Source organism: Alligator sinensis, unplaced genomic scaffold (genome assembly GCF_000455745.1).
Source record: "Alligator sinensis unplaced genomic scaffold, ASM45574v1 scaffold91_2, whole genome shotgun sequence".
In the NCBI taxonomy this organism is placed as follows: domain Eukaryota; kingdom Metazoa; phylum Chordata; order Crocodylia; family Alligatoridae; genus Alligator; species Alligator sinensis.
In genome coordinates, this window is record NW_005842529.1 from 838,641 (window position 1) to 866,196 (window position 27,556).

The 27,556-nt window shown below is 41.3% G+C and overlaps 1 protein-coding gene across 8 annotated transcripts in view; it reads right to left on the reverse strand.

Moving 5' to 3' along the window:
- Positions 1–27,556, reverse strand: part of DUSP16 (dual specificity phosphatase 16) — an 87,421-nt gene that overhangs the window by 21,040 nt on the left and 38,825 nt on the right. For 6 of the 8 annotated variants that reach the window (XM_025213458.1, XM_025213461.1, XM_006031791.3 and 3 more), the window contains 2 exons: positions 20,780–21,376; positions 18,864–19,002 (listed from right to left, as the gene is read on the reverse strand). In XM_025213458.1, the coding sequence (XP_025069243.1) occupies positions 18,864–19,002; positions 20,780–21,010 (370 nt within the window). In that variant the 5' untranslated portion in view covers positions 21,011–21,376. The remainder of the gene's footprint in view (positions 1–18,863; positions 19,003–20,779; positions 21,377–27,556) is intronic. The other 2 variants (XM_025213459.1, XM_025213460.1) reach the window with 1 other exon arrangement.

A 27,556-nucleotide genomic window follows, 5' to 3' on the forward strand; every position in this document is an offset into this window, starting at 1 on the left:
CCCAACTCAGAGCAAGGGTAACAGCACTGGCAAAACACAAGCAGTCTAAGTGTTACAAGGGAACTTTACCAGGGCTTTGACATATGGATTCAGTTTTTTCAAGGTTCCTATTAGTAGAGCTCTCTTCTCCCTGTTTCTTGGTTAACATTTTTGTTCAGAGAAGAGAGATTAATTGTCCCCCGATTGCTGTGCTGAACAATAGAGTTTTCAAAATCATTTACGAACACTTGTTAAATGATGCCAGACATTGCTTAATCTTTTCCCTCTGTCAGGGCAAGTGATCCTTGAATTTTTAGTTTCTATATGCCAAGAGAAGACTTTTATGATAAAGACAATTTGTAGGGCATGAGTCCTGGAGAGGGAAGGAGAAGGAATAAATAAATTGATAAATAAACAAAACAAAGAACCATTTTATTTCAGTTAATCATGATTGGAGAGATTTCATTTTTTGGGAAGCTGGTTTGCTTTCTGGAGCCTTGCTCCATACAGCAGACTGCTGGAAGTAGGAAAGTGACTTTGGTTTGTGACATAACAAATGAAGAAAAACACAGGATTAAAAACACAAGTGTACATGGACGTGTACAGACCTGAAACAGCAAGCCTTTTCTAGTGCTTGTGGATCAGTATTTTGCACCTGCACGAAAATAGCAGAAGGGACTAATAACCTAAGAATCAGAAATTTGGGAGAGGGTAGCGGGACAAGGTCATAGAGTCCACTTCCTATCAGCATAAAGATTGCTCCTACTGTTTGTTCTACAGAGCCTAATCCAGGCAAGTTTTAAATAATTTGAGAACTGTTGCTTGCAACACTTTCTCTAGGAGACTTCTCTTAGACAGATAGAGCTCAACATTAGGATGTCCTTCCTCTTCCCCATGTTTATCCTATGTCATTTCACTGCTTCTGTGCATTTCTAGCATTCTCATCAGTGCAGTATTTTGCACCACTGACACAGGTTACTGACTCCCCCTACACCCATTCTCAAGTAGAGTGAGCTTTCATTGCCTTTCAAAAGTTATCCTGAATCTTGCATGATGCATCAGCCTGATTCTAGTCCAATGTCATTGTAGCAGGGTACTAAGGTGCCTGCTACTGTGAGAGCAGAGATAGGAACCCAGGTGCAGGTTGCTGGGACAACCACTTAATGGGGGGAAGTGGCCGCACCTACACCGGGCCTGCTGGCCAGAAGGGGCAGGGCCTGGCTCCTATATAAATCCCAGGCCGGAGACCGGTTGCCAGACAGCAGTCAAGGGGGAAGGAGCCCTCCCTGAGCGAGGAGAGGCCTGACTGCAGGTACAGCCCCAAGATGGGTAAAGGATGGAGCACCCTAAACAAAGGTGGCTGGAATAATGCTATAGCCAGGTGGCTAGAGTTTATGTTATAGCCCAGGGGCCTGTGCTTTGTTTGTTGTCATCACTGGTGGCTTGGGTAAGACTACAAGGGGATGGAGGAGGCCTCATAGGGGACTCATGGTAGTGTGGGGACCCCAGCCCCAGAGAGGGGGGGCAGCATTGGGGGTGCGCCAACCCTGAGCGCCCAGTGAGGCACTGAGCGAGACAAGGCTGTGGCGAGCCTGAGCGCCAGTGAGACCGAACAACGTCCGTTACATCAACGAGGTTTGGGGCATGATAAAGGGGTGGTTGGAGCCACGCATAGCCCCTAAGGCTGGGATGCACCAAAACACCCATTACAGAACAGGGCCTAGGTACAGCAGGATAATCGTGTCCAAGAGAACAGAAAGGCAGCCTCCCTATGATACGTATAACATCAAAGACGTGGCGGACGAGAACTGAGGGTGCCCTTGTGGCTAACTTGGCATGGTAAAGAGGCGTTAGGAGAGATCACGGCGACCCCTAGGATGCCACCCCGTTACAGTCATCATCAAGGGCCACTGACTCCTTTTATTTTAGAGATCCTTCTTCATCTGCCCACTACCTTGTACTTCTGCTTCAAAAGTTGGATGCTGCTTAGCACAAGTAACTTAAACTCCTTAGTTTCCTACTCTTCTCCATAATGGAGGAGGATCAACTGCTTTATATAGAGAAACAGCCTCAAAAAAAAAAAAAAAAAAATCTCCAAAACCCAGCCACCACCCAAAAAGTCAAGCAGCTACCATGTTGGTAATGCAACACACATTAGTACCAGGATTTCAGAACAATAGCACCTCTGTAATTATGCTTCTGAGCTGTCAGTTCAGATACAAATTAAATTCCACCCCAAAGAACTTGTGATATCTATTTGTTAGTTTCTGACATCAGAAATACTGACACTTTATAAAAAGAACACTGTATAAAGCAATATAAAAATACTATATAGAAAGGAAAGAGTATCCCATCTTCTCCAACCCACCTCAAGTGCTACTAGCTGCATCTTAAGAAAGTTTCTGATCAGGCTGAAAAAAAAAAACAAAAAAAAAACAAACCAGTGGGATGAACTGAATACAGGCATCTTCCTACACAAGAAGAGAGCTTTCTTTACACTACCTACTCTCTTGTGCCAGTATTTAAAAACAAGCTCTCAGCAACTGGAAGATTAGTTTAGCAGACAGTCAGAATTCTTAGCATAAGGCTGATCTAACAAAGAGGGAAAAAATAGCTGGGAAGTCGTAAATTTTGGTTTAGCCTCAAACTTCCATAACTTGTGCATCACCTTTGTGCCAAGGCAAATTTAATCTTTAAATTGCCTTCATAATGATTTCAATTGGAACTAAGCTACTGGCAATACCATGTTGTTTGTTTTAGTAAGAGAAAAGGTGCTTTTCTTCCGGCACCGGCTTTCACCCAACACCCACTCTCCACTTCCATTCCAGCCCATGCAAACAGTAAATCAATCACAAGGGCATGCTGAAATTGTAGCAAGAGCATCTACAGGTCATTAATGGAATTAGTGGTTTATTAAAATTTCACTGAAACTTTTGATAAACTTAACTGGGCCTAGGTCCTAATCTCCAAGGCAAGTTCTGGTAAGCCTCAGCTCACCTTCTGGCCAAGGATTTATAGACCAAAAGGTTACCCCACCATGTGCAAAATATCTGGCAAGCTGTTCTTTGTAGCCCTAGCAATCAGCACAACTGCCAAACATATAATGGACTGGAAAGGGATGAACCAACCATGCCAAAAAAACGTTGAAATATTTGCTTTTGAAGAGCATGACTGAATTGCTCTTTCATGCTTTATTGTGAAATTGGAATCAAACTTTGTCCTTTGGACTTTAAACAAGGCAAAGCCACCTCTCATCTATTTTTTTTTTTTTTTTTTTTTATTACAGGCAGACAGGAGGAAAAAATTTCTTATGATGTGTAAAATGAAAGAAAGCCAGTTGTCATATTCATAATGGTTTTAAGTACAAGCAATAAATTAAAGGTAGGCATTTTAATTCATTTTTGAATAAGGGTTTTTGGTGACTTTTGGTAGGGTGAGAATACAAATAAGTTGGTCCACTTAATCTCAACCAATTGAATGGAGAATGCTTTCTGTTCCTCACACTCATTACATTTTCTTTTTTACCACATGAAAAAAGTAATCACATAGCCTATTCCAAAAGAATATGCAGTGTCAATTACTGCATATGATGTAATGCAGTACAAGTAGTTTACTCCTACAGCACATTGGGTATTCACCTTTATTCCGCCATTATGCATGGAGAGCAGACAGACCAGTGTACAGTAGACTTCACTCTTCAGCACCAAATATCTGACAAACATGGCTTTGCCTTGCTGATTTTCAGTCTAGAAAAAGGTCTGATCCTCTATGGGCAGATATCACCTGCCAAAGATGTTGTGATAAATTGATGTTGACATTAAGTAGGCTGGCCTATATGGGCCCTAGCAGACGTTATACTTGGGGCACCATTAACACATTTGATCACACTGTAAATTATAATATACCATATGTTCAGCCAATTTCTGGTGTGATAAAATGAAAAACCAGCCACAAATGGAAAAAGCCACAAACCATAAAACAGATATATGACAATGTATATATGACAGAATGTAATGATACACATCACATTTTGTCACACCATATACCTTCCTTCCCCCACCCCCAGCCCAGCTCTCCAAAATGGGGTGCATTTTTTAAGTGGGAAAGCTGTCTTTGATGGAAAAGAAGAACACCTGGAGATGCTGTGCTGCTGCCAAGCAGATGCAAAGATGCCAGTCCCACATTAACCCTCTCAGTCACATCACTGGCTGAGCAATGTAGCTTGTGCCTGAAGCATTAAGTTTGGTGCTGGTAGTATCTCAAGGCTTGTGATGTGGAAACACTTTATTCACAGGAACTTCTATAAAGAACTACTTACAGTAAAGAATTAAGTCTTGCTACTGTCCTTGCAAGGGTCTGGGCCGTAACCTTGTATACAGAGTAAGCCCTCTTGGAAACAGTGTCCTGGAAGTGTGGCATCCCAGGAGACAGTCTGGGTGAAGCAGCTGGTACAAGGAACTTCCTGGTGCCACACTTCCTGGACACTATCTTCCCAGGAGGACTTACCCTGCCTCTTGGAATTGGCCATTGTTGCAACTTGGGTACTTGCTCCTGACCCTCATACTTCCTTGCTTCACCTATCAGATCTCTGGTTTAACCCTGGCTTTGACTCCTGACTCCAGTTCTGACTTCTGGCATCTCCAGACCCTCAGCTCCCCAAGAACCTGGCTCTGGACTTTGCCCATTTGTCAGGTGACCACCTCTAACTGCATATGCCCTGGTCCCCAACAGCCATGATTCTGGGAAAAAGTCTTTTTTTTCTACATTCTGTCTTCCAAAAATAAGATGCATGTTTTGTTTTGGGGCTTGTTATAGAAAAGGAAAAGAAGGTACATGGTGCAGTGTGGAATATCTTTGAGACTGGTTTGCACTGCATCTTAACTGAACATGCATGTGTCCCAGACCCAGGGCAACCCTAGGCTTCCATCCCAACACTCAGATGATCATTGAGATGGGGCATGGGGCAGCTCCAGGATACAGTTGCCCCTGATCTGTGGGACTGGTCAGATCCTGGTTTGGCCAATTTTGTCCTGGCAGTTGCGCAATTTAGATCTGAGGAAGTTTAAGCTCCATCCCAAACACTGTGTCCTGCTCTGCACATCTGGCATGGTAGGACACGTGACTTCTGGGATGGGACATACAATTCCTTAGATACTAATTGCACCATTATTTTAATATCTGCCAGGGTGCTAAGTGTCTGAAAAAAGTCTACTCAGTTTTTTGTTCTTCTCTCAAAAGAGAAGAGAAAACTACATCTGCAAGATATGATATACCAAGATTACAATGATCTATCCATCACTGGCCAAATACATGTGGTTTTTTAGGATGAACCGAAACCTTATAAATCATTTCAGTTATGTAAGCATCTGATATCCCTTCATCATGGACACTTGTTGGAGCACATTCAGTATATACTGATGTACCACACAGCTTTCTAGTACTGACTTGTTTAGCTCATTATCTGTGGCTAAGACACTCAGGAGTTTCTATGAAACCATGTTATGGCGCCAAAAGCCTTCAGCAGTTTAGCAGCCCAAGTGCTTGTGTGTGGCAGAAAAAATGAATGCCCCCCAGATCTTTACAGTAAAGTCAGTACTCCTCACTTAAATGCCTCCACATCCATTTACAGGGACTTGCCAAGATCCGGTAGCCTGTCTAATTACCCTGTTGCTATGGTTCTGGAAAGGGCGGCTGCACAACCTGCCTTTGATCAAAACACTGCAGAGTTTCCTCATACATTTTACATGTGTTTATGATTGTCAGCATCCTAAAGGTATGGTTATTAAAAGAATCTCGATACCAGAGGAGTTTCGACTCCCTTCGTAGCCAACTCAGAAAACAGAATAGAGCCAAAACCAGGAGGATGAAAAGTTTTCACAATCCTCTTAATTTTTAGCTGTTTCTCTGTATAAATTCTTCATTATCTCAGCTAGAAATGACCCCCAACTATACAACTTTGGTTCAACTATGAGAGGCAAATTCTGAAGGACACAAAACTAACTACTTTCACAATTCTAGAAGCAGTCCCTCCATGTCAGAACTAGGTATACTGATCATACTAAAAAGATTACTGGCTGCTACCACATATGCCGTAACAGTTTTGCTAATGGGGACTGGTGTGGTGATGGTGCTAAGGTGCATGGTTGACAATCCAGAGGTTGCAAGCTCAGGCCATAGCAGAAGTGCTTACAGTTCAGCCCCGTCAGATTCCAATGAATATGCAAATTCTGTTAAATACCTTTTCACACAAGGAAAAAGGAAAGGAAGTTTTGCTATCAAAAGATCTCTCTTCTCCAGGGACCTCCCACTGGAATAGATTCTACTAACCTCTCCATCTGGATCTTCAATATGGTCTTGCAAAATATAGATAACATCATTTCAAACTTACTAGTCATCTCCAAAATCCAATTAAATCGTTCAACATGAAATACTACCTCAAAGGCATTTAAGTTCGGAAAATAGAAGCCTTCTATATTCAGACCCTTGTTACACTGATTTATTTAAAAGACTCCTTGCAGATTCTGCAAGGAGCTCAAGCAAGCTCTTTATTAAAACAAATCTAAGAGATTGCCAAAGAAAGATAACCAGAAAGATTCCAGCAAAATGTGAACTTTAGCAAGTTCTGAATGAATTTACTTGTTTATATAACCCCCACTGATTGAGGAACTTTAACATGTTTAAGAATTGGCAACCCTGTGAATCCGGTATTGTTACCGCCATATTACATATAGGGAAAATGAAATACAATAGAGGTTAAGTGATCACATAAATGTGCAGTAAACCATTACTTAAATTTTGGAACCAGCTCTCATTCCACCCTGCTCAAATCCAAAAATTGTTGGATTTTGAAAAATTGGAGAAATTGTTGCCCCATGTATTTCTGTGAGTCACCTTATGTTTAGTGTTACAATTAAGACAAAAAAAAAATCTGAGAAGGATCCTTTTGCATGAAAAGCTTCTCAGATTCAAGCAGGGTGAAATAGGATTGCACTTACATGTCTAAGGGCGCTTAGGCACATATCAAGTAGATGAGAATCTGGCCCTTTGTCTTTAACTACTTCAAATACTCCCTTTTCTAGTACATGAAAACAGAGAGGATGTGCCTTCAAGTTTTAAGGCCCTTCCCAGTTTGGCCTCTGTCTCTGCATGTAGCACCGAGCTTTTGATCCATCCTTCCATTCCAGAGCCTAATTTCCAATTTGCTTTTACTCACATGCAAGGGGATAGGTGGGGGAAGAGTCTGGCAAAATACCACACAACAACTATAGGATCCTTTTTCAACTCCCTGCTTTAAAAAAAAAAAAAAAAAAAAAAAAAATTAAAAATAAAAATAAATAAAAAATAAAATAGTTTGTCTCGGTCCACATGCAACCTGAGCTGTAACCACCAACAGAGGAGCAGTCTTCCTATCTGTTGTATTTTCAGCATATATTCCAAACCTATTTCAGTCTTTATATTGCATGCATTCCTAATGAAAGGGGACCTCCATCCTTCACTTAGGCCACCAGATATTGCCATAATGCAAATTAACCACCCAATGCCAATTCATCCTAGCAGACCCTAGGATGTATTGGCATCGGGCAAAGTAACTCTTACAACATTAAGATTACCGCACGATAAAAACTAGTGACCAGAATCTGGAAGAGACTTCCCAGGGAGGTGATGCAGTCCCCAACCTTGGAAGTCTTCAAGAGGAGACAGGACAGACACCTTGCTGGGATCATCTGATCTCAGCAGTATTCCTGCCCAGAGCAGGGTGGGGTGGAGTCTATCTTCCAAGGTCCCTTCCAGCCCTTAGTTTCTATGCTTCTATGTTTCTTCCCTTTGTGGTGGAAAGGTGTATGCCCTTTTACATAGGTTAAACACATAGACAAAGTACAGAAGACAGGAAGTGCTTGTTTTACACTGAGGAGATGAAGTAGAGCAAGGGAGGGTATGAATTTAAAGTGTCACGGCACTTACAGTCTGTGTGTTACCACTAACTGAGGAACAATAGTGCCTCATTCCACTTCAGCTTCCACTTCCTGGTATAAGTGTCCATACATGAGCTGAACTGTATGAAGAGCCCCATACAGAAACATTCCTTAAGAAAGTACCTTTTGGAAAGTTACCTTAAACCTTCCAAAACAAACAAATAAAATCCTCACTTTTTCTTGTGCCAAATTGTACTTCCTGACAGTTAAAAAAATTGTTAAGAAAACAGACAGTCCCCTCACAGCACTTCATTCACTTCTTGAGCTTCTGTCAAATAAAAACAACACAAAGTAGAAAGGCAGCCCAAAGCAGATCTCTTCCAACAAGAGTTGGTGGCAAAACCCAGGAGAAGGGAAAGAGAGAAGAAATTTACCCAAGGAAAGAAAAGGAGAGACAGACAGACTGATATGAAGCTCCCCAGCTGCAAGAGGTTAACACCTTGGTGAGTTCACGTTGGTGTCCTCCTTAAAATTAAGATGGCCAAATTAATTGTAAATGTCATAATATGGTGGCTTGAAGAGAAGCATTTGAAGTTCACATCAACTAAATGGAGTCCCAAAGAAAAATTATCTTTACAAAAAAAAAAAAATTCCCCTTGTGAGATACTTGGCACAACATCCTAATAGATGGACAGACATATACAACAGAAAAAAAAAATCAAGAGCCAAATAAATGGTATGTGGTATATATTAATATTCATGGAAGAATCTCTTCCACAGCTACTGGATTTAAGAATAAGAGAAATTCAGCACGTGTCTGTGCTTGGCAGGGCAGATGCCCTGCTAGTGGAGCCCAAAGATGATATTGATGACACACTAAGCAAAGCATTACAGATCTTTTCAATTTCTTTTCAGTGTCCAACCATTTGACTTTTTCTGCAGATTTGTATTACTATTTAAAGATAATCAGAGAAAAGGGAAGGAGAAGTTTTGCCTTTTGCATTTTTTTCAAGTGGCCAGGAAGCAAATACATCATGTAGAAAAGATAGGGGAAGAAATCCTACAAGACTCATTTTTCTGCAAGTTAGTCAATCCTGCCAAATCCTTAGCTAAGAAATAAATACAACCATTCCTAAACCCAGGATTATATACATTTAATTTATGTTAGGTCAGGAGACTGGGGGAGTGGGAGAAAATAGAGTCTGTATCCCAGGCAGCAGGCCAGACCCCAACAAGCTAGCACCCATTAGAGAGGCAGCAGAGAGAGAGAGAGAGACAGACTGCAACGTTTGTTTGACTGATAAAACATGTTTCCATTTCCCAGAACTGTGTTTCTCTGCTAGGGTCACACTTACTCCAATATCCCTGCTTAAAAGAAGTCATTCCAAAATGATAATTTGTCTAATTCATTCATTAAATTTTAAGTAGTGCACAGAGTTTGGCTAGTAGTTTAGTTTGGGTTATGTATTTTTAAGGAAACTATTTGTTTGGTTTTCAACCCTGGATAATCTTGGCTGCAACTGTCATGAAACAATATAAAATACTAGCCACAAGCCAATGGCCAGAAGAACAAAGGCGATTTAAAACATACATCTATCTACACCTATCGATCCTCCAAATGAGAGCTTAACTGAGATGGGGGAGGAAGGGGAATCTGTACAGATATCTTGTGTATCATCTCTCAAAGCCCCAGCAAAAAATAAATGAAACTGTTAACATAAAAGCACTAAGCACACAGAATCTCCAGTTCAGAGACTTTTACTTAGGTTCAAACAGGATTAGATACTGGCTAGTTTTGTGGCTTAAGTGGCACCTTTAAGACTGTTCCAATTCCAAAAGTTTTACCTCTGTATTGTCTAAAGCTATCGAGATTTCCTTCCCCCACTTGAAAGAAAAAGAAAAATATTGTAAAAACTCTCCCGCCTGAGCTTTTACAAGTCTATGTTTCCCCTTTGTTTAAATGAGCTGCAGATCTACACAGATCGTTACAATTCATGCATTCCAGTTCAGCTAAACAGGGATGCTTGCCATTTTCCATTACATAAGTTCATGCAGCAGAGCTCAGTTAGGAACACTGCCATTTCAGCAAACATTTTTTCCCCTGCACTTTCCAGTTCCACCCCTTCACACCAAGTTTGTTGAGAGTTCTTAAAGCAAGTTAAAAAAAATCTGTAAGGTTATATTTTTATAACATCAGTGCTTAGAAAGCCCCCAAGCAGAATCATAGCCCCTGCTGTGCTGTGTGCTCTACAGACTTTGTAAGAGGAGAATTTCCTTGCCCTAAAGAGTTTACAATCTTAATTTGAAACAAGATTAACAGGTAGGTTAAGCAAACAAAGGCAATGAAAAGGCAGGCAGGAATGGGCAAATATATCTATCTGACAGAAAAAGAGAAAGAAAGAGAAAGAGAATATGAACGTTGGACATAATTGCCTTGCTGACCTTTAAATAAGTCTCTCTTAAACCACAATTTAGTCAATTAAAGCAACCATTTGGACATATCCAAATTAAATCCAGGCTAACTGGCTATGCTTGGATTTTAGAAATAACTTGGCCACCTTGGCACTTGTCAAAGTTTGCTCTCACAGAGACAGAGGAAGATTAGTAAGAAAGATAAAAAGCCTGCTCCCACTTTGCATGAATCTTATGGTTAAAAGTGTCATTATATTAAAATAAGATAGTGAACAGTCAATATAGATGCTTTTACATTCTCATTTCAGAGACTTGTTTGTACTTCTAACAACAGCTACAGTATCAGGGGTGTTGGTTGTACCTATGTTGGTCTCCACACATAGGCAGACAAGGTTCTTTGGGTAAATGTGATATCTTTTATCAGACCAACTAAATAGTTGGAAAAATTGTTCTTTGCAAGGTTTTGGGCGCAAACACCCTTCTTCAGGTATAGGGAGAGTCTGTTGGTGTTTTGTGTTCTCCTGGATGGAACAGAAGCCAATATGCAAAATGGTACAGTATCAGGAATTTTGCATCATGATGATGAAACTCTCTCTTTCCTTTATCTCTATACACAGCTATCTTAGAAAAACCCTGCTAGAGACTGTTACTCAATTTTTTGTAAATATCTGTCAAAACTCGAGATGGATTACAACAACTGCTACATCTTATATAGACCACCTCTTCTCCTAGAATCTTACCATAAGCGTGGTACACTCCATTTTCATGAGGACATTAAGGTTGATAGTTAATTCTGCTTTCAAGTCAAACTTTTGGGGGGCTGATTTTCAAAGTAAGTAAATATTGGAACTGGCAATGAAGACAAAAAGGAGCAAACATGAAGACCAGCAAGTATGCATCTAGCTCATGGTGCCTCTTAAATGGGCAGAGACACCTGCCAAGTGTGCCCTTTCAAAATCTCCTCCTGCCCCCCCACCCCGAGTTTGGTCTTCTGACTTCTTGAGTGGTCCCATTCACTTCATTGTCAGGCTGCATCTATCTGAAGGCTTTTCTCAATATTTCCCTGTTCTTGCAATATTGTAGGTGCAGCAGTACCAAGGAGGACAACAATGGAAGCTCTGACATCCATCTCTGCTCTGAACAAGGGTAAGTGCCACTGATAAGATTAAAAAAAAAAAAAGTGCCACAGGCTAAGCACATTTTTACATTGCTCCCATCAGTGGGTGGAGTGGCCTTGGTGACAAATTTGGTGATGAAAAAGAAGCTACTGGCTTTTAGCTCCTCTTCAGCTTTTCCTGTACAAGTAAAATTAAATCTGAAAGTTCCCCCTGTTTTTCAACTGAGGTTAGGACCAGGTGAGAAATAGGAGAATAGTTATCACATGCAAACTACAGCAGAGAACATACACCTCGAAAGCCATTTTACTTCAATAATTCTCAGACCTTGAGAAGGGAACTTACTGATGCTAACACAATCCAAATGTGTTAATAACTGAATTATAGGTGGTTGAGGGAGCAATGTATCTAGCTAAGGCCTGCCCAAGACTTTCCGTTTAAAAAAAACAAAACTATTTTTAGTTATATGAATCTTTGCCAAAATTCAGCCATCCCAAGATTAAAACTTTTCTATTTGGGCTATCAAGTCTCCAATTGACTTTTTGAAGAGTTTAAAGAACAAACACTTTGGCTATTTCTGAAAATTGGAACATGAAAACAGCATATTCTTTTGTCTGTGTTAAAAATTCTGAAACCTATTTTAGGATTAAGCTTGCAATCAAAAAATGGTAAAGAATTTCCAGGAAAAAAATATTTGTACAATCCTAAATTTGGCTCCCTTGTGCATATGCTGTTTTTTCAATGGGACCTTGCTTCATTCAGTGTGTAGCCCCACACATCATTTGTGGCACACAAGCAGGGCCCTTCACTGAATATCAAATTACTATATTTCTTTTCATGCTTCTCCTTGATAATCTTATCCAATCATATATCTTCATTAGATGTTTAAATATATATTTCCTACTAATTCAAATTGTGCCTCTGGTAAAGGGAACACATGGAGGCATCCACATTTTATACCTTGAGATCCAAGGCACAAAAATGAGGAGACGCTTTTGAGAACTTGAGCCTTAATTTGAGTGTACAATTCAATTCACGGAGACCTTGATTTTGTTTAAACTTCTTCGCATTGTAGTCTGCATTATGTCCAAAGCATAGTTCTCCCCTACAGTCTTAAATGTTCTTCCAAAACCAGGATTTAGATATATTACATTCATTTTCAATTTATGCAAATTTTTTATATTGGTCATTTTCTTTACGGGATGGCTACAAAAGTGGGTCTTAGAGGCATAAGGTCCAAGTGACAAGTCAACGATTGATGGAAAGAGTACAAGTGGCCCTTGTAATTTACTAAGTTAAACAGGTCCCAATCTTGCTACTCTTTTTTTTTTTCCCTCCCCTATAAGCAAAAGTGTTCCACCCAGTGAAATAAGTGGCACTACTTCTGTGTTCCAGAACTGAAAAAGTAAATCCTTTTTATATATGCATTAGGATTCCACATGTATTTGAGAACAAAGAACTCTGGCTTTAGATTCTGTGATGCACACAGTGCAATCCTTCCATAATCACACTAAGATTCCAAGGCATGGGAGGTTCAGAAAGTAAGGGAAAAATATATATGCATCTGTTTAACTTAACTCTTCCCCTCTATCCTGAAATACCTTCAAGGACTCCAATGCAGCACTCACAATAAAACCAATAACCTCTGTGTCACTTTTACTAGAGGCACAATCTGAATTAGTACAAGGACATATGTACTTAACACTGCAGGAACAAGTCAACCAAGCGGGGACCTTGGAAAGCTCCCAAATGAAACACAATATGTAGCTTTGGGCCCAACAGAGCTGAAATGTAATCAAGACTCTTTTTGTTTACTGTTGTGTTTAATACTTTAGTGTTACTGAAGATGCCAGCAGTGTTCTTCAGCTAACTGTTCCTGCAGAGCAGAAGTCAACACTTCTACAATAGCTGAGGAAAAGTGCTCTGTGATACCTTTTCAACATGGAGGGACAGGATGATCAGCCTGCATTCCTTTATTTATTTTTTCCTTTTTCTATTTAACTTAGTGGGAGTTGTGCCACTGAGAATGGGAATAGATTTAATTCCTAAAAGACTAATTTCAATATCATGGGCAGAGTAGTAAATTCAGAGAGACAAAAGATATTTAAAGGCCAGAGAACATGTCCCCACCAGATTATAAATAGCTTTATAAAGTCAAATTAAGAGCTCACACTAATTGATAGGGGCCCTTTAAGGAGTTTTACATATGTAACTTTAGTGGAAAAAAAAAACCCAAACAAAACACGAGCTTCAAAGTAGAGTGTACCTTTACAGCAGGGGTGGGTAAAATATGGCCTGCGGACCAGATCTGGCCCACCAACTGATTGGATCCAGCCTACAGGCAGACACCCACCAACTGATTGCATCTGGCTTGTGGCTGCCCCTGCAACACACTGCATGGGGCCGAGCCCTGCCCAGGGCAGCCCAAGTCACCATGCTTCCACCTGCACCTGCTCGCACCCACCCTGTGCCCAGATAGCAGGTGCCCAGATAGCACCAATTCGGCCAGCATGCACAGCTTCCTGGTAGGGCTACTGCCATAGCCGCCCAGGGACTGCTTGCTTCCCCCTGCCTCCAGTGGCTCCTCCTCCTCCCCCTGCTGTGCTACTCTGAGCAGCAGGTAATGTGGGGAAGCCGGGGGGAGGGGGGGCAGAATGTGTGCCAGGCAGCGAATGCCCAGCCAGGCAAGGTGGGGGAGGGGGGAAAAAGGAGCTGCAGCTGGGAGGCTCCCAGCACACACACCCCCAGCTCCAGCTTCTGGATACCTTCCACCCACTCTGCTTCCCCCCACACCCCCACACACCCTCCTCCCACACACATTCACATACCCCGCCATATGCCCTCCACACAGCTCCCCCCCCACAAAAAAGTAAGACTTTATTTTGTACTATTATACAATCGCCTCTATATATGCTACTCAAAAAACAAAAATCAGGAGAAAAAAAAATTTTTTTAAATGAAGTTAGAATATGAAATAGGGTTTTGATTTTTAGTATACGATTTGTTTTTTAGCTTTAATTTGTTAAAATGATATCTTCTGAAAGATTGTGTGTGTGGCGCTTGACAGCTCACAAAAAACTAGTTAAATGGCCGTCTAGCCAAAATAATTGCCCATCCTTGCTTAACAGTCTAAAACAGAGGAAAGAAGCAATGCAGCAAGGGTAGGATCAGACCCAGGACTTCCAGAATTCTGTTAATTTCTCATTATAATATCTCAGCGGGGGTGGGGCGGGTGAAGCTTTTCTTTCCCGAAACATATTTATTTAAGGTCACTGTTATTTAAACCATCTACAGTGACTTAGAGAAAAATCGAAGTCCAAAGTTTTTTTTCTTTCTGCATGGTGCATTGACCCCTGAGCCCATTACTGCCCATAAACATTTTACAAGGAGGTTATCAGCTTGCTAAGATAACAAATTTTATCCAAGCTTTGATAGTGCAGGGCATCAGCAAAGCTACAGAAAGGATTTTTTACTTCTAAAAGTAAAGTAAAATGTTGCACTAAGTTTCAAGGCAAAAAAGAGGCACATTTTCATCCCTAGAGGCTCATACTTAAACTACTCCATATTCCAGAGCAGGAAAAACAATATTTCCAAGATTATGTTTTCCCCACACGATATCTATAGCTTTGTCTGTCACTTGCATAACACACATACCTTTTTTAAGGAACTAAGAAGTAAATCTACATAGATTGTGCAACATATTTCTAATGTCAGAATTAAAAAACAGAAAATTGAATATGGGAGTGGAAACACTGCAGCACAGCATGAATAAAAAAAATTAGTGTATATTTAGATGAATAAACAGCTCATCTTACCTGTGCAATCTTTCCTGAAATAGCAGATTAGGATAACTAGTGCGCGTCGTAAATTTCCCATTTCTTAAATCTACCATATTTCTATAGATGGCATTTGTTTTTGCCACCACAAAGGTTATCCCTACCTACCTAGATAGGACAACTTTATAGCCTTAGCTATGTTCCCTCCCTCTATGCTGATGGGAGAAAGCCTAGGTTTATCCTGGTCAGCTAGCATGTGTTAGTACTTAGCAGCATATTTTAGTTTGAAGAAATAATTAACACATGCTAGACCCAAACCCTTCTTCCTAGCACAAACATGGCCAAAAAGTGATTTTTGTCCTGCTCACGTAAGGTGCTTTTATACACGCTCTGGTGGTGAGGAGGGGTGCTTTAATTAGAGCGCTTCCTGAGAGCCACTAATTAAAGCGCCTGTAGCGTCTTGTGTATTCAGTGTCCTGTGCTTCAAAATGGCTGCGGGGGTACTTTTAACTAAAGCTTGTCTGACGAGCTTTATTTAAAGCACCCCCACCTCCATTTTGAAGTGCGGGGATGCTGAATACATGAGACGCCGAGGCTGCTGGAACATGCCAATTAACGTGCTCCAGCAGAATTGATTAAAAATCGAGCCTGCTCTGACACGCTGTTATTATTGCAGAAGAGTCAGAAGTAGGAGGGCTGCTTCTCTAAAGAGTCTTCTCCATGGGATTTGGGATGGGGACAGAATCAGGAATCTGACTCCTTCTGGCACCCATTTTTCACACATATTACACGTTGGAGTTAATGTTGCTTTGGAAACAGCACTAACTTTTACTATGTCCTCACTGCAGATGATACTGGAGTTAAGATAACAGCTGGAAACCCACAGCAGATAGACAGAGGGCAGTTTCCATAGAATTTGAACACCTAATTTCCCCCCTGTCCAAGACACCCTCTCACTTTGAGGATTCTGGAGGAGAAGCTTCATAAAGTTCTCTTAGCTCCTCTGGCTGCCTCTTTTAGGCTTCTCACAAGTGATCTGTCGCTTGGTTATTATGGTGATGCATGGCTCTCCCAGGAGGAAGAATCTGGTAAAGCTTCCCTCTGGGACTATAACATGTGAATACTTAGTTTTGTGGCATGAAGCAATAATAATAGATGTTTGGGTTGGAAGGGACCTTAGCAGATCATCAAGTCTGACTCCCTGTCCTGGGCAAGAGAGCGCTGGGGTCAGATCACCCCAGCCAGGTGCATGTCTAGCCTCCTCTTAAAAGACCCCCAAAGGTAGGAGAGGGCACCACCTCCCACAGAAGCCCATTCCAGATTCTGGCAACCCTTACTGTGAAGGAGTTCTTCCTGATATCTAACCTAAATCTGTACTCCACCAGTTTGTGGCCATTGTTCCTAGTTATTCCGAGGGGTGCCCTGGCAAACAGAGCATCTCCTATTCCTTGCTGCTCCCCCCTTGCCCCCAATGAATTTGTAGGCGGCAACAAGGTCACCTCTCAGTCTTCTCTTGCAGAGGCTGAAGAGATCCAGGGCCCTCAATCTCTCCTCGTAGGGGTTTGCCTGCAAGCCCCTAACCATACGAGTGGCCCTCCTCTGAACCCTCTCAAGGTTGTCCACATCTCTCTTGAAGTGTGGAACCCAAAACTAGATGCAGTACTCCAACTGCGACCTGACCAATGTCACAGAGGGGAAGTATCACTTCCCGGGACCCGTTTGTCACGCACCTGCTAATACATAATAAAGTGCAGTTACCTTTACTGATTGCTTAGTCACATTGACGACTCATGTTCATTTTGGTGTCAACAGTGACTCCGAGATCCCTTTCTGCTGTTGTGCTGCTGAGAAGGTCTGCCCCCAACCTGTAAGCGTGCTGTTGATTATTCTCTCTCCCTAAGTACAGCACCTTGCAGTTATCCTTGTTGAACTGCATCCTATTCTGTTCTGCCCATTTTTCCAACCTGTCCAGATCCACCTGGATTCATTCCCTAGCCTCTAGTGTGTTAACTTTACTCCGTGATTTGGTATCACCTGTGAATTTGGACAGAGTGGTAACCTCTGCCTGGAGTTCCCTCACCTGCCTCTCCAGGGCCTCAGCCCAGTCCCTAGGCTGTTACTGAAAGCCCTCAGGCAGCCAGTTGAAAAAGTTAGACATTTGCAACATTTGATCACTAAAAGGGTATTTCATGAGGCCATGTGACATATTTCTGTATAGGTCCATTTTGAAAACTAAAAAAAAATAGTTTTGATTTTAATAAATTATTGGCCCTATATTTCGACACTCTCCAGGGAACTCAGACCGTCGTCTGTCTGTCCCTGCTTCTTGTGTTCCATATACACGAACTACTAAACTTTAGTTTATGGTCCTACAGCCCAGAAGCATTATTCTTAATAAAATAGCCAAGGCAGGAGGAGGGAGGGGGCATATTTGGAGGAGTGTAAGAATTGTTAGCAGCGTCCACATACTGGGGGGAGGAGGGGGGGGCAAATCGGGGCGACTGCCCTGGGCCCCACACTTTGGGGGGCCCCGCGGAGCCAGGCGGAGCAGCGGCAGTGTGGAGCCAGGTGGAGTGGTGGCTCCACGTCCAGCTGCTCGCTACCCCTACCTATTGGCGGCAGCTTCTCCAGGGCCGGGGCTGGGGCCCCTCATGGGCTGATTTGCCCTGGGCTCCACACCCTGCTCAGGTTGCCTCTGCACATACCATGCTTAAAAATTCTCTTCTGCATATATTGGTACAGCTTCCACCAAAAGGTAAAAGCACTTGTTTGAGAGCAGGATTTTGCCTTTACACACTTTCATTTTGCCTCAAGAACAGAAGAAACTGTTCACTGCATCCAGAGCAACAGGAGAATCCATCTCCAATTCCCATACTCCAGCTGATCCCCACACTCCAACTTTCAAATGGACATGGGGGAAAAAATTATCTGGTTTTTTTTGGCAACCAAATTAGATTCCCTACTGCCACTAGATGAAGTAACTGAAAAACCTTGCATGCAATTTATTTAGAACACCTTTCCCTTTCCTCCCCCACCATGTACTTCATTCCATTGCTTCTCCTACATCATTTTAACCCTCTATCTCTTCTGTATATCTATCCCCTCCAATACTTGTGTCAGTTGATAAAAGCACCATTTTGGCTTTCTTTGTTCTCTTCCTGCGTTTTGAAGAGGGGAGATTTCTGTGATGCTTTCTTCCTGCCCATGATCTTCCAAACCTGTCCCACATTGGAGGACCCTTCACCTACAAACTCTTCTCTTTCAGTTGAAGAGATGAAGATAACAAGGTAACTAGAATGGAATATACAGGACCCACCTCATTACAAAGCTTGAAAAAGCAGGTAACTGCATTCTTTATGCTGCTTCAGGTTCAAGGATGTTAGGCTGTTGGAGGTGCTTAAGGGGAAGGGGGCAAGGGGTAGAGGGAAAAAAGGAGGGATGATCTAGGGCTGAGTTTTCATTTATGCAGCCATACTGGTGGGAAGAGCCTCAGGTCAGGCCCTTTAGCTTTTCAGTGATGCTCAAGTACGTTGTACACATGTACACACAGAGCACTCAATAGTAAAAAAAAGTGAATACAGAACTCAAGTGTTACACTGAAGTTGCTGCAGAAGTGAGCGTGCACCCTCTTTTCTTCCCCATTCTCACATGATATTTTTGCATCATACCTGAAAGCAGGTGTACAGAACTGAAAGTCTTCTCCAGTTTCCCCAGCAACACAGTAAGAAAGCAGTCAGATGAAAGCGAGGCAACATCCTTTGAACTTTGGTCATACACCACCACCTCTTGTTTGCCATCAATTTCAATCTGAAACACAAATAAGTGGATATCAGATGACAGAAAAGATGGGGGTGGGAGGGAAAGGGACCACCAGTACCAGATTTAGATACAAGCTAAGTAAGCTACAGCTTAAGGCCTCACATTATGAGGGGCCTCTAAATACAATAAAACCTCATAAATCCAGCATGCTCGGGACCGAATATGTGCCGGAAATTTGAAAATGCCAAGTTTTTTTAAACTGGCACTACAGCCAGTTACGGAGCTGGGGAGGGGTGGGTAGGCAGTGGCAGCCAGTCCCGGAGAACCAGCCACACGCAGAGCAGCGGCATGGGGTGCTTAATGGAGGCGGTGGCAGGCATGTGCAAGGTTCCCCCGCCACTTCCGGGCTGGCCGGGGGGGGGCCCCCCGCCACTTCCGGGCTGGCAGAGTGGGGGAGGGTGAGCGGCAGCAGGTCCTGAAGTGGCAGGGGAAGTGCTGGATTTGGCAATGCTATGGGACCTTTTAAACTTGACATAGCTTAGGGCCCAAGCATGTCATAATTCAGCCCTGGGGGGCCCAATATGAATAAATAAATAAATCACATTTAGAGGTTCTTTGCTTACTTTACAGTAGCCCAAATCTCTGGATTCTACATACAGTTTATACAGAAGCCACCTGGTATTTTTTACACTTCTTAAAATGCCTGACCAAACCATCCTTTCATGCATATGTAAATCAAATATCTGCCCAGGGTTGGAGCCTGCTGTATGATATCACCAACTCAAATTTTTAGGTCACTTAAGGAAAAAAAGAAAGTTTATAGTGCCTGAAATTCAGGTTTTACTTTTGAATGCAAAAACCAAATTTTAGTTTCCTCTCCCCATCCTTGTGTCCCAAGCAGTAGAAGAGACTGCAAACTTCCAAAGGCCATATAAAAAAAAAAAAAAAAATTAACCATCTATAAAAAAAGCCCTCTTCATATTGAACATTTTTCGAAAAAACTGTTTTCCCAAACTAAACCCCATACAAAACTTCAAACCAACAGACAACAACAAAAGAATTCTTATGTCCAGATTTTCACTGCCACCCAAAATAGTGGAAACAAGCACTGACATACCTTATAAACAATATCCATATATAGATCCATTTTAAATTAGACTTATATTCCCCAAGTATCATAACTCTAAAATTTTCATTATTAACAATGATTTTTTTTTTTTAATCTAAAGCACACTAACCAGAAGGTGTGGGGATTTTTTTTTGTAGATAAGCAATTTTCTTCCATATTGGACCATGAAACCTTTACAAAAAGAATATCCCTTGACTAAGCAATCCCTCCTACTCTGGGAGACCTTACTAAAAAGGCTTGACAGTACAGAACGCAGTTGTCCTCTATCTTTTGCTAACACTACTCTTGTTAAGCAACTGGATGTCTGTGTTCATCTCTCTTACATTAGTATTTGCTGCAATTTTGCAGGTTAAACTTTGAACATCTTTGCATCTGAATTAGATAGGCATAAAAGATCATCCAATGCAAAACTGACTACAGCCTTTAAGGAAAAGAAAATACATTACTTTTTTACTGAAATAATCTTAAATTGTTAAAACATACTATGCATCATTAATAGATAAATGGGAAAATATTAAATCAATTATTTGAAGAAGTTCCCCTCTAATATTTACTGTGGCCACTTGGAAGTAAACAAAGTCCTCGAAAACTGAATATATTCATCATGACTCTCTGTGTCACACAGTGGTTTAAAAAACTGACTGAAACCTCTTATTTCCCCCCAGCCTTAAGTAAAGCAAAAGCAAGAACCCTTACCTTGTGTTTTGCCGAGTGTTGAATTAGCTCTGTAATCAGCACTTTGTCCTGCTGCAGCCTCCGCTTCATAAGCTTGGAGCAGTTGATATTGATGGCATCCAAGATGTGGGATGTGTTGTATTCCACAAAGGGGCGGCTATCAATCAGAAGCAATTGTTCTGTGCCACTTTCTAGCAAAGCCACCAACCTCTCGGCAAGAATAAGTTGAGTCCTGATCATCTCATCGGCCATGACAACAATAAGGCCTCTTACCACCTCCCTCTAATTTGCAGCGATGATGTAATGGCTGTGTACTCAAAGGCTTAGCTACCCCATTGTACTGGAAGTGTATGAGGTCATGCTGGTAGTGACTGGCAAAAGAAAAGTTAAACCCATTTTCAGAAAGAGCCCTCCAAATGAATGTCTCCTTCTGCTTGCAGTTGATGTGCCGTTACAAAGGACTCATTTCACAAAGCAGCCTCTCGCTTCTGATTCATCAGGAGATGACTATGGAGTAGCCATTTCACAATTCAGACAAAAGATGCTTTTGGGCTGCCACTGCATTACATCATTCTTTACCTTTGCTCCAGACCACCAGATTTGCACTGGACTAAGTGCCTACAGGAAAGGAGGGGGGGGGGGGGGGGGGGAAAGAGGGAAGGAGAAAAAACAACGGGGGAGACTGTAAGAGTGAGTAGTACACAGCATTTAAAAACATGATCAGTTCACTCTTATGCTCCATAGGACTATTACATTTTTAATTAATATACACCTGAAACATCACTTTCCAAACAGCTTTGGGGTATTATTTGCAAGTGCTGTATCTGTCTATGCCAACAATCTTGCTCGTACTATTATCTTTTATTCAGGCAAATGTAACCAGTCTTAATTGCAAACTTTTGTTGCCACTGGCATAATCTGACCTTGTGGCAGAATATAATGGAGATATTGCCTTAAAGTAGTAGCATTAGTTTTCAGTGGAAAACTTAGTTGGATGTGCTGTAGCATGTTACTACATTTAGATAAAAGGAGTATGATTTTGTTAGAGAAACATAAAAGTTTTTTTTAGAGTTTGTTAGAGAAACGTAAAACTTAGACACTTCAAATTCTAAAACTGGTACAGTAAAAAGGTTAATAATATCCCATTAGAGTGCATTTGTAGTTGTCCACTCTTCATAAACTTATCCACTTTTCTGGTTGGAGAATATGACTGAAAGAGGAGATAAGAACAGAATCCCATTTTCAGAATACGCCCTATGCATCAATGAACTGGTCCATGTCTGCCCTGTAGAAATTTATCATGTCAAGCACTGTTTCTTCTCAAGTAACAGGAGCACTTGTCTGAGGGACACTACAGATAGCATAAGTGCAAGCTAAAACACCTTTTTGGAGCAAATTAGGCTCAAACCAAGACTAGAGACTGAATGAACCCAAATCGCTTCACTCAGAACACATTTAAATGGCTGAGTAGTGAACATTTTAGTTGCAGTGATTCAACTTGTCCTCCCATTACTGCCCTACCTGAGCAGTGACTTTCCAATCTCTCTCAGATTACACTGCTTCTGGAATCCCTAGAACATATACTCAGAGTTCACTGCAACTCACCCACAGTGAATGAACAGTGCTGCAAAATGAACATAATATGCCCTAATCAGCACAACAAAACCTGCCCAACAAGCAACTGCATTCTGTAGCTTGCATTTGGGTTTACAGTCTAACGTTCCTGTTATTTGAGGAACAGTTTTAGGTCAGTAAAATTGTGAAATATCCCTCAGTAACAAAGTGCAACTCCAGCAAATCATCTGCATGTCAGCTAGAATTAGCTTGTATTCATAGCATTAGGCTAACAAAAAGGATGGCTCAATGGCAAGTGAGGGAGACTTGGCTTCCATTTCCTGCCCTGCCAATGACATCCTGTGTGGCCTTGAGCAGGTCACTTAGCCTCTTTCTGGGTACCACAGAGGAACTTGCTCATCATGGATGCCACAAGATTAACTGTCATCGGCAATTCCTCGAACACCAGACACCAACATTAGGATGAACAGATGAAATATGCACATCTTCAAGGTTTAGGCATCTGGCCTTCAAATCTTACGCCAGATAATCTTAATTTTTTTAATGCATCTGAGTGACAGAACAATAATCCGATAAGGATATGGTTGCAGCAATGCAAAGCAAAAGAAATTATAGCAACCATGACAGTGAAGTTAGTGATGACTGATGAAGAGAGCCAGATGTCTCTCATGGCAAATGTCAAGTTACCTGATGCTCAGAAAGTATTAGACACTCCTCAACTCTTTTTGACTCTGCAAGACAGACAATCAACTGTTCCATTTGGCTGACCTACCCTTTATTTTTGCAGTGAGTACAGATAGGAGTGAAAAGCAGAAATCTTTCATTATTTGACTCTTCTGTAATCATATGATTCTTATATAGCGAGCACTCTGAATTTATCTGCCTGCTCACAATAGATCGTATTGTTTCCCTTTATATTAAATGTCAACAGTCATTCTTTCTGTATTTAAAATATGCCAACCAAAATATAGTGAAATAATGATGACAAATCTTTCATGAATGACTAATTCATCTCACAACCAATGAAAAGACTACTGATTAATGGTCGCTCACAGATGGTTATTCATTATTACATAACCCCTTGGAGTGACAAATTAAATAGATTTTACTGTATTTGAAAAGGAAGAGAATGAAATAAAAGTAACCATCCCCTTATACATGCACAGAGACAGACAAAGACCCATTGAAAATAGCTAGATACCTCTTCTTAGTGGGGACACAAATTGAACATCTGAATTTCTCCATGAACTCCAAAGCATTCATTCTTGCACAAATGTTTGGAGTAAAGCCTCATTAGAAGCAGTCTGAACACACACAATCTTTAATATTTGGTTAAAAACAAAATCTTCCTTGATTTCTTCCTATAGCTTTCATTACAGGGCTCAGTAGTGTATCTATGGGTGGGCAAGGAGGGCACCAGGCCCAAGCGCAGATTTAGAGGGGCACTAGAATGGTGCCCCCCAGGGAGCTTATTCCACAAGCATTTGTACAGCTGGTGTGTGGGAAATCTGTGCTACAGCAAGAGCCCAAGCCCACCACAGCTGCCCTGAGTCCCTATGTGGTTGGCTGTCCTACTCAAGGTACTGTAACCCTACGCCACAGCAGTTGCTGCCACCACTGCCAGATCTTTGAGTCTCCAGGGTGAGCTAAGACTCATGCAACCCCTCCGCCCCCTCCCCGCTGCATACATTTCCTTCCCACTCTGGATCAGGTGTGGAAATATCCTTTGGGTTAAATATACAGCTTAAGGCCCCAATCCTGTACTGAGATCCAAGCAAGGCAAGGGTTTACTTGCAGACTTCTCAGCCAAAAAGCAGGGTCTGCAGTGGCACATACATTATTCTCCAAGCATTAAAACAGGTCCCAGTTGGGCAAGTGCTTTTAAATCTCATTGATGGCAAGTGGAGTTGAAGGAGCACTGAACCTTGTAGAAAACACTTCAACACCTTGCAGAATCAGGCCAGGAGTAAGAAAAAAAAAATTTAAATAAGGTCATAAATTCAAACCGATTCATAAATTGGTGTGTACAAGGCTTCTATTTCAGCAACAGACCACTTCTTGTTAGCACTGAGAAATCCCACAGCAGTGGGTATTCTACTCATTGGAGACAAATACAAAATTATTTAAACACACACAAACATATAAATGCAAGATCAATTCTGGGGCGGAAGAGGTGGGGGGTGGGGAGGGAAAGAAGGTACACTTTTATAAAATGCCTTAGGAAAAAAAATACATTTGTTTCATGCTCTTGAGAGAACAGAGTTGCATTTACCAGCACAAGAAAAATACCAGACTTTTACATAAGCAGTTGCTGGATTAATAGCATTCTGTTTATCTATTTGCCAGTACCCCACTGCTTTCTGGCAAGATGCCACTATTGCTTTTCAGTGTATTCAGACGTAGTGGAATACATATTGTTTTAGAGTGCAAAGTACTGGGAAAATTACTATAGCAGATCATGAGGAACTAGCTAAACCTTGCCTATACACTGACTGACAACTGTTTTTCCTCCATAGAAAGGTTGCTGTAAGGTCCTTTTATAAAACAAGAGCAGGAGGGAAGTTATGGCCTCCCGGCAATCTTGTTATGATAGTGCAAAAATAAATAAATAAATCCCCCCCCCAAACCCCATGGATGGAACTTGTTAAATTGTGCTTACTTTCTAAAACCAACACAAATACAGAAAACCCCACACTTTTTGGGTTTTCTTCTTCCCCCCCTCTCCTTGCCTTACTCAAAATTTGGATTTCCCACTGCCTGCCAAGGCTTAAAGCCCAATTCAGAACCTGGAAAAATATTAGGAGCCTTTCCACTGGCTACAATGGGCTTGGCATGAGCCCTTAAATGAGCTAGGGCAGCAGTTCCCAAACTCTGACAGACTGCACACCACCAATTTAAAATGATACAACCTTAAGTACCACCAGCAAATTTTTGTCATAAAGTAATTATAATAAATCTGTTAATGTGTACCGCTGACAAGTTGCAGAGCATTGGTGGTATACATACCACAGACTGGGAACCCCTGAGCTAGGCAGAATGCTTGGATGGGTAAAACACTGAGAAACAAAATGAGAAAAGACAAACTGTGCAGATGAGAAAGTGTCATTAGCTTAATTGATTAAAATAGGACTAAATTATGAATGTTTAAAATGGCACATACTATTAAAATGTCTCTGGTTCAGAAAGAAAATGAGTGCTAATTAAAGGTAGGACACTTCATAGACTTAACACTTTTTTTTCCTTCTCACCGATTCACTTAACCCCTTCTCAGCAAAAACACCCCCCCAAAACACTAACTACAATCGCCAAGTTTCTCTTTAAAGACCCTAAAAATCCCACATTTGTATAACTACATAAAAGACACCTTTTTAAGAAACACGGGGCAAATAGTTTGGGTCCTTTTAGTGACTTGTGATAACAAAACAATCTACCAATTTCCAGGTACGTGTTCATTCTGCCCTTGGCATAACATGTAATAGGGAGGTAACTCAGTAGTGAACTTCAAAAGATTGCGGCAAGGGTGGATTAATGAAAAAAAAAAAAAAAAAAAAAAATCACATTCTTTCAAAATGCTGTTCCAAGCACATACACTTTGATGGTTCTCAAGTATCTCAAAACACTTGGTCAGAACATACATAAGAGAAATATCCCAGAATAGATAGTAGCCTAGTAGGCTTGGCCTAGTGGGATGGGGAGAACCAGACTGAAACCCCTATTCTGAATCAGGTGAAGCTATGTAGGAGCTTGCATTGGGTCTCCCATGTCCCAGGTGGTAGCCCAAATCACTGGGCCACATGTATGATGGGGTCTGTGGCAGTCTGAGAAATTACATGGTTTACTTAAAAGATAACAAAGGGCTTCTCCTTCCATTTTACTCTTCACTAGGGACTTAAAAAGCCAAACCCTCAATTTTTCCACAAAACACAAATGTTATTTTTCTGCACAGCTCAAAGTTGTGATTTATGCTTTAAAGGAATGCAGCAACTTGACTGGGTGTTACCACAGGATGCAACTTGACTGCCTTGCCATAAATAAGCTATTATGTTGCTGACCTCTGGACCAGGAAACATCATCAAAACCTCAGTCACCAGGATGTTCACAGGTACTGAAAATAGTGTTGGGATTGTGAAACGTCATTCAATTATGAGGATATTACATGAAATCATCCACAGACAACTGCACAATCCCAGGGGTTTTTCAATCATTGCAGACAAACCTGGACATACAATATTGTTTCTTAGCTTCTATATATTTTAAGTACAGCTAATTTTGAAAGTTAGTTATGCACAGAGTTTAAAATGGCTGTATCATATACCTGCCCCTGTATGCCTCCATCAGACTTCATGTTGTGTCCCCCCTCTCTCCCCTTCTCCCCCAACTTTACACTTGTAATCAAAACAAATTCATGCACACGAAGCTTATTTTAGCTCCCCTGTGCATTATGGTATAGTTGTTATCTACAGGTCACATTTTTTTCTTCCAGAGAACCCATACCTCATTCTGTATTTGGCCTGGATTCACAAGAGAGAAGAAGAATTAAAGGTCATGTAGATTTGGGAACCAAAAATCAAATCAAAAGAGGGTTTTTTCATTGAAATCAACTAATTAATTTCTACTTCAATTACTTTCTCGGAAGGTTCTTAGGTCCAAGATTTGAAGTTTATTGCCCTCCATTCCCACCTCCCCTCACACCGCAAACACATGTGCTCATCCATTAAGGACCTCAGTCTCCCCTAATTGAAACTATTATTGCTATTTCTGCCAAGGTGGACCAATGGGATTCCTTCCAATTCTGCTGGATTATTAACATGAGGAAAGAGCGTTTCTGATAAACTCTAAAATTTAGAGTTGTAGTCTTTATGACAACATTGCTAGCCAAGGGAAAAATTTAAGTAAATTGAACCTGGGTCTCCCAGCTTGCTTAGTTTTGCTAGGTAAGTCAGCATTATTTTATGTACTACTTCAGTGTATGATATGCCTACAGTACTGACTTATGTACACACCAGATGTTAACTGAACTGACAAGGTTTCATCCAAATGGTGGTACTAAAGAACTGAAGAAAAACAGAGGTATTCTTGGACATCTGAAAATGCAGGAGTGTTGATGACAAATGACTGTTACTATTATCTAAGGTATGGGAAATCTGCTGCAATTCAAAACAATTAGAACAAATAGTGCTTGGCTAGACCAGTACTGGGAAACAGTGTGTATATATATATATA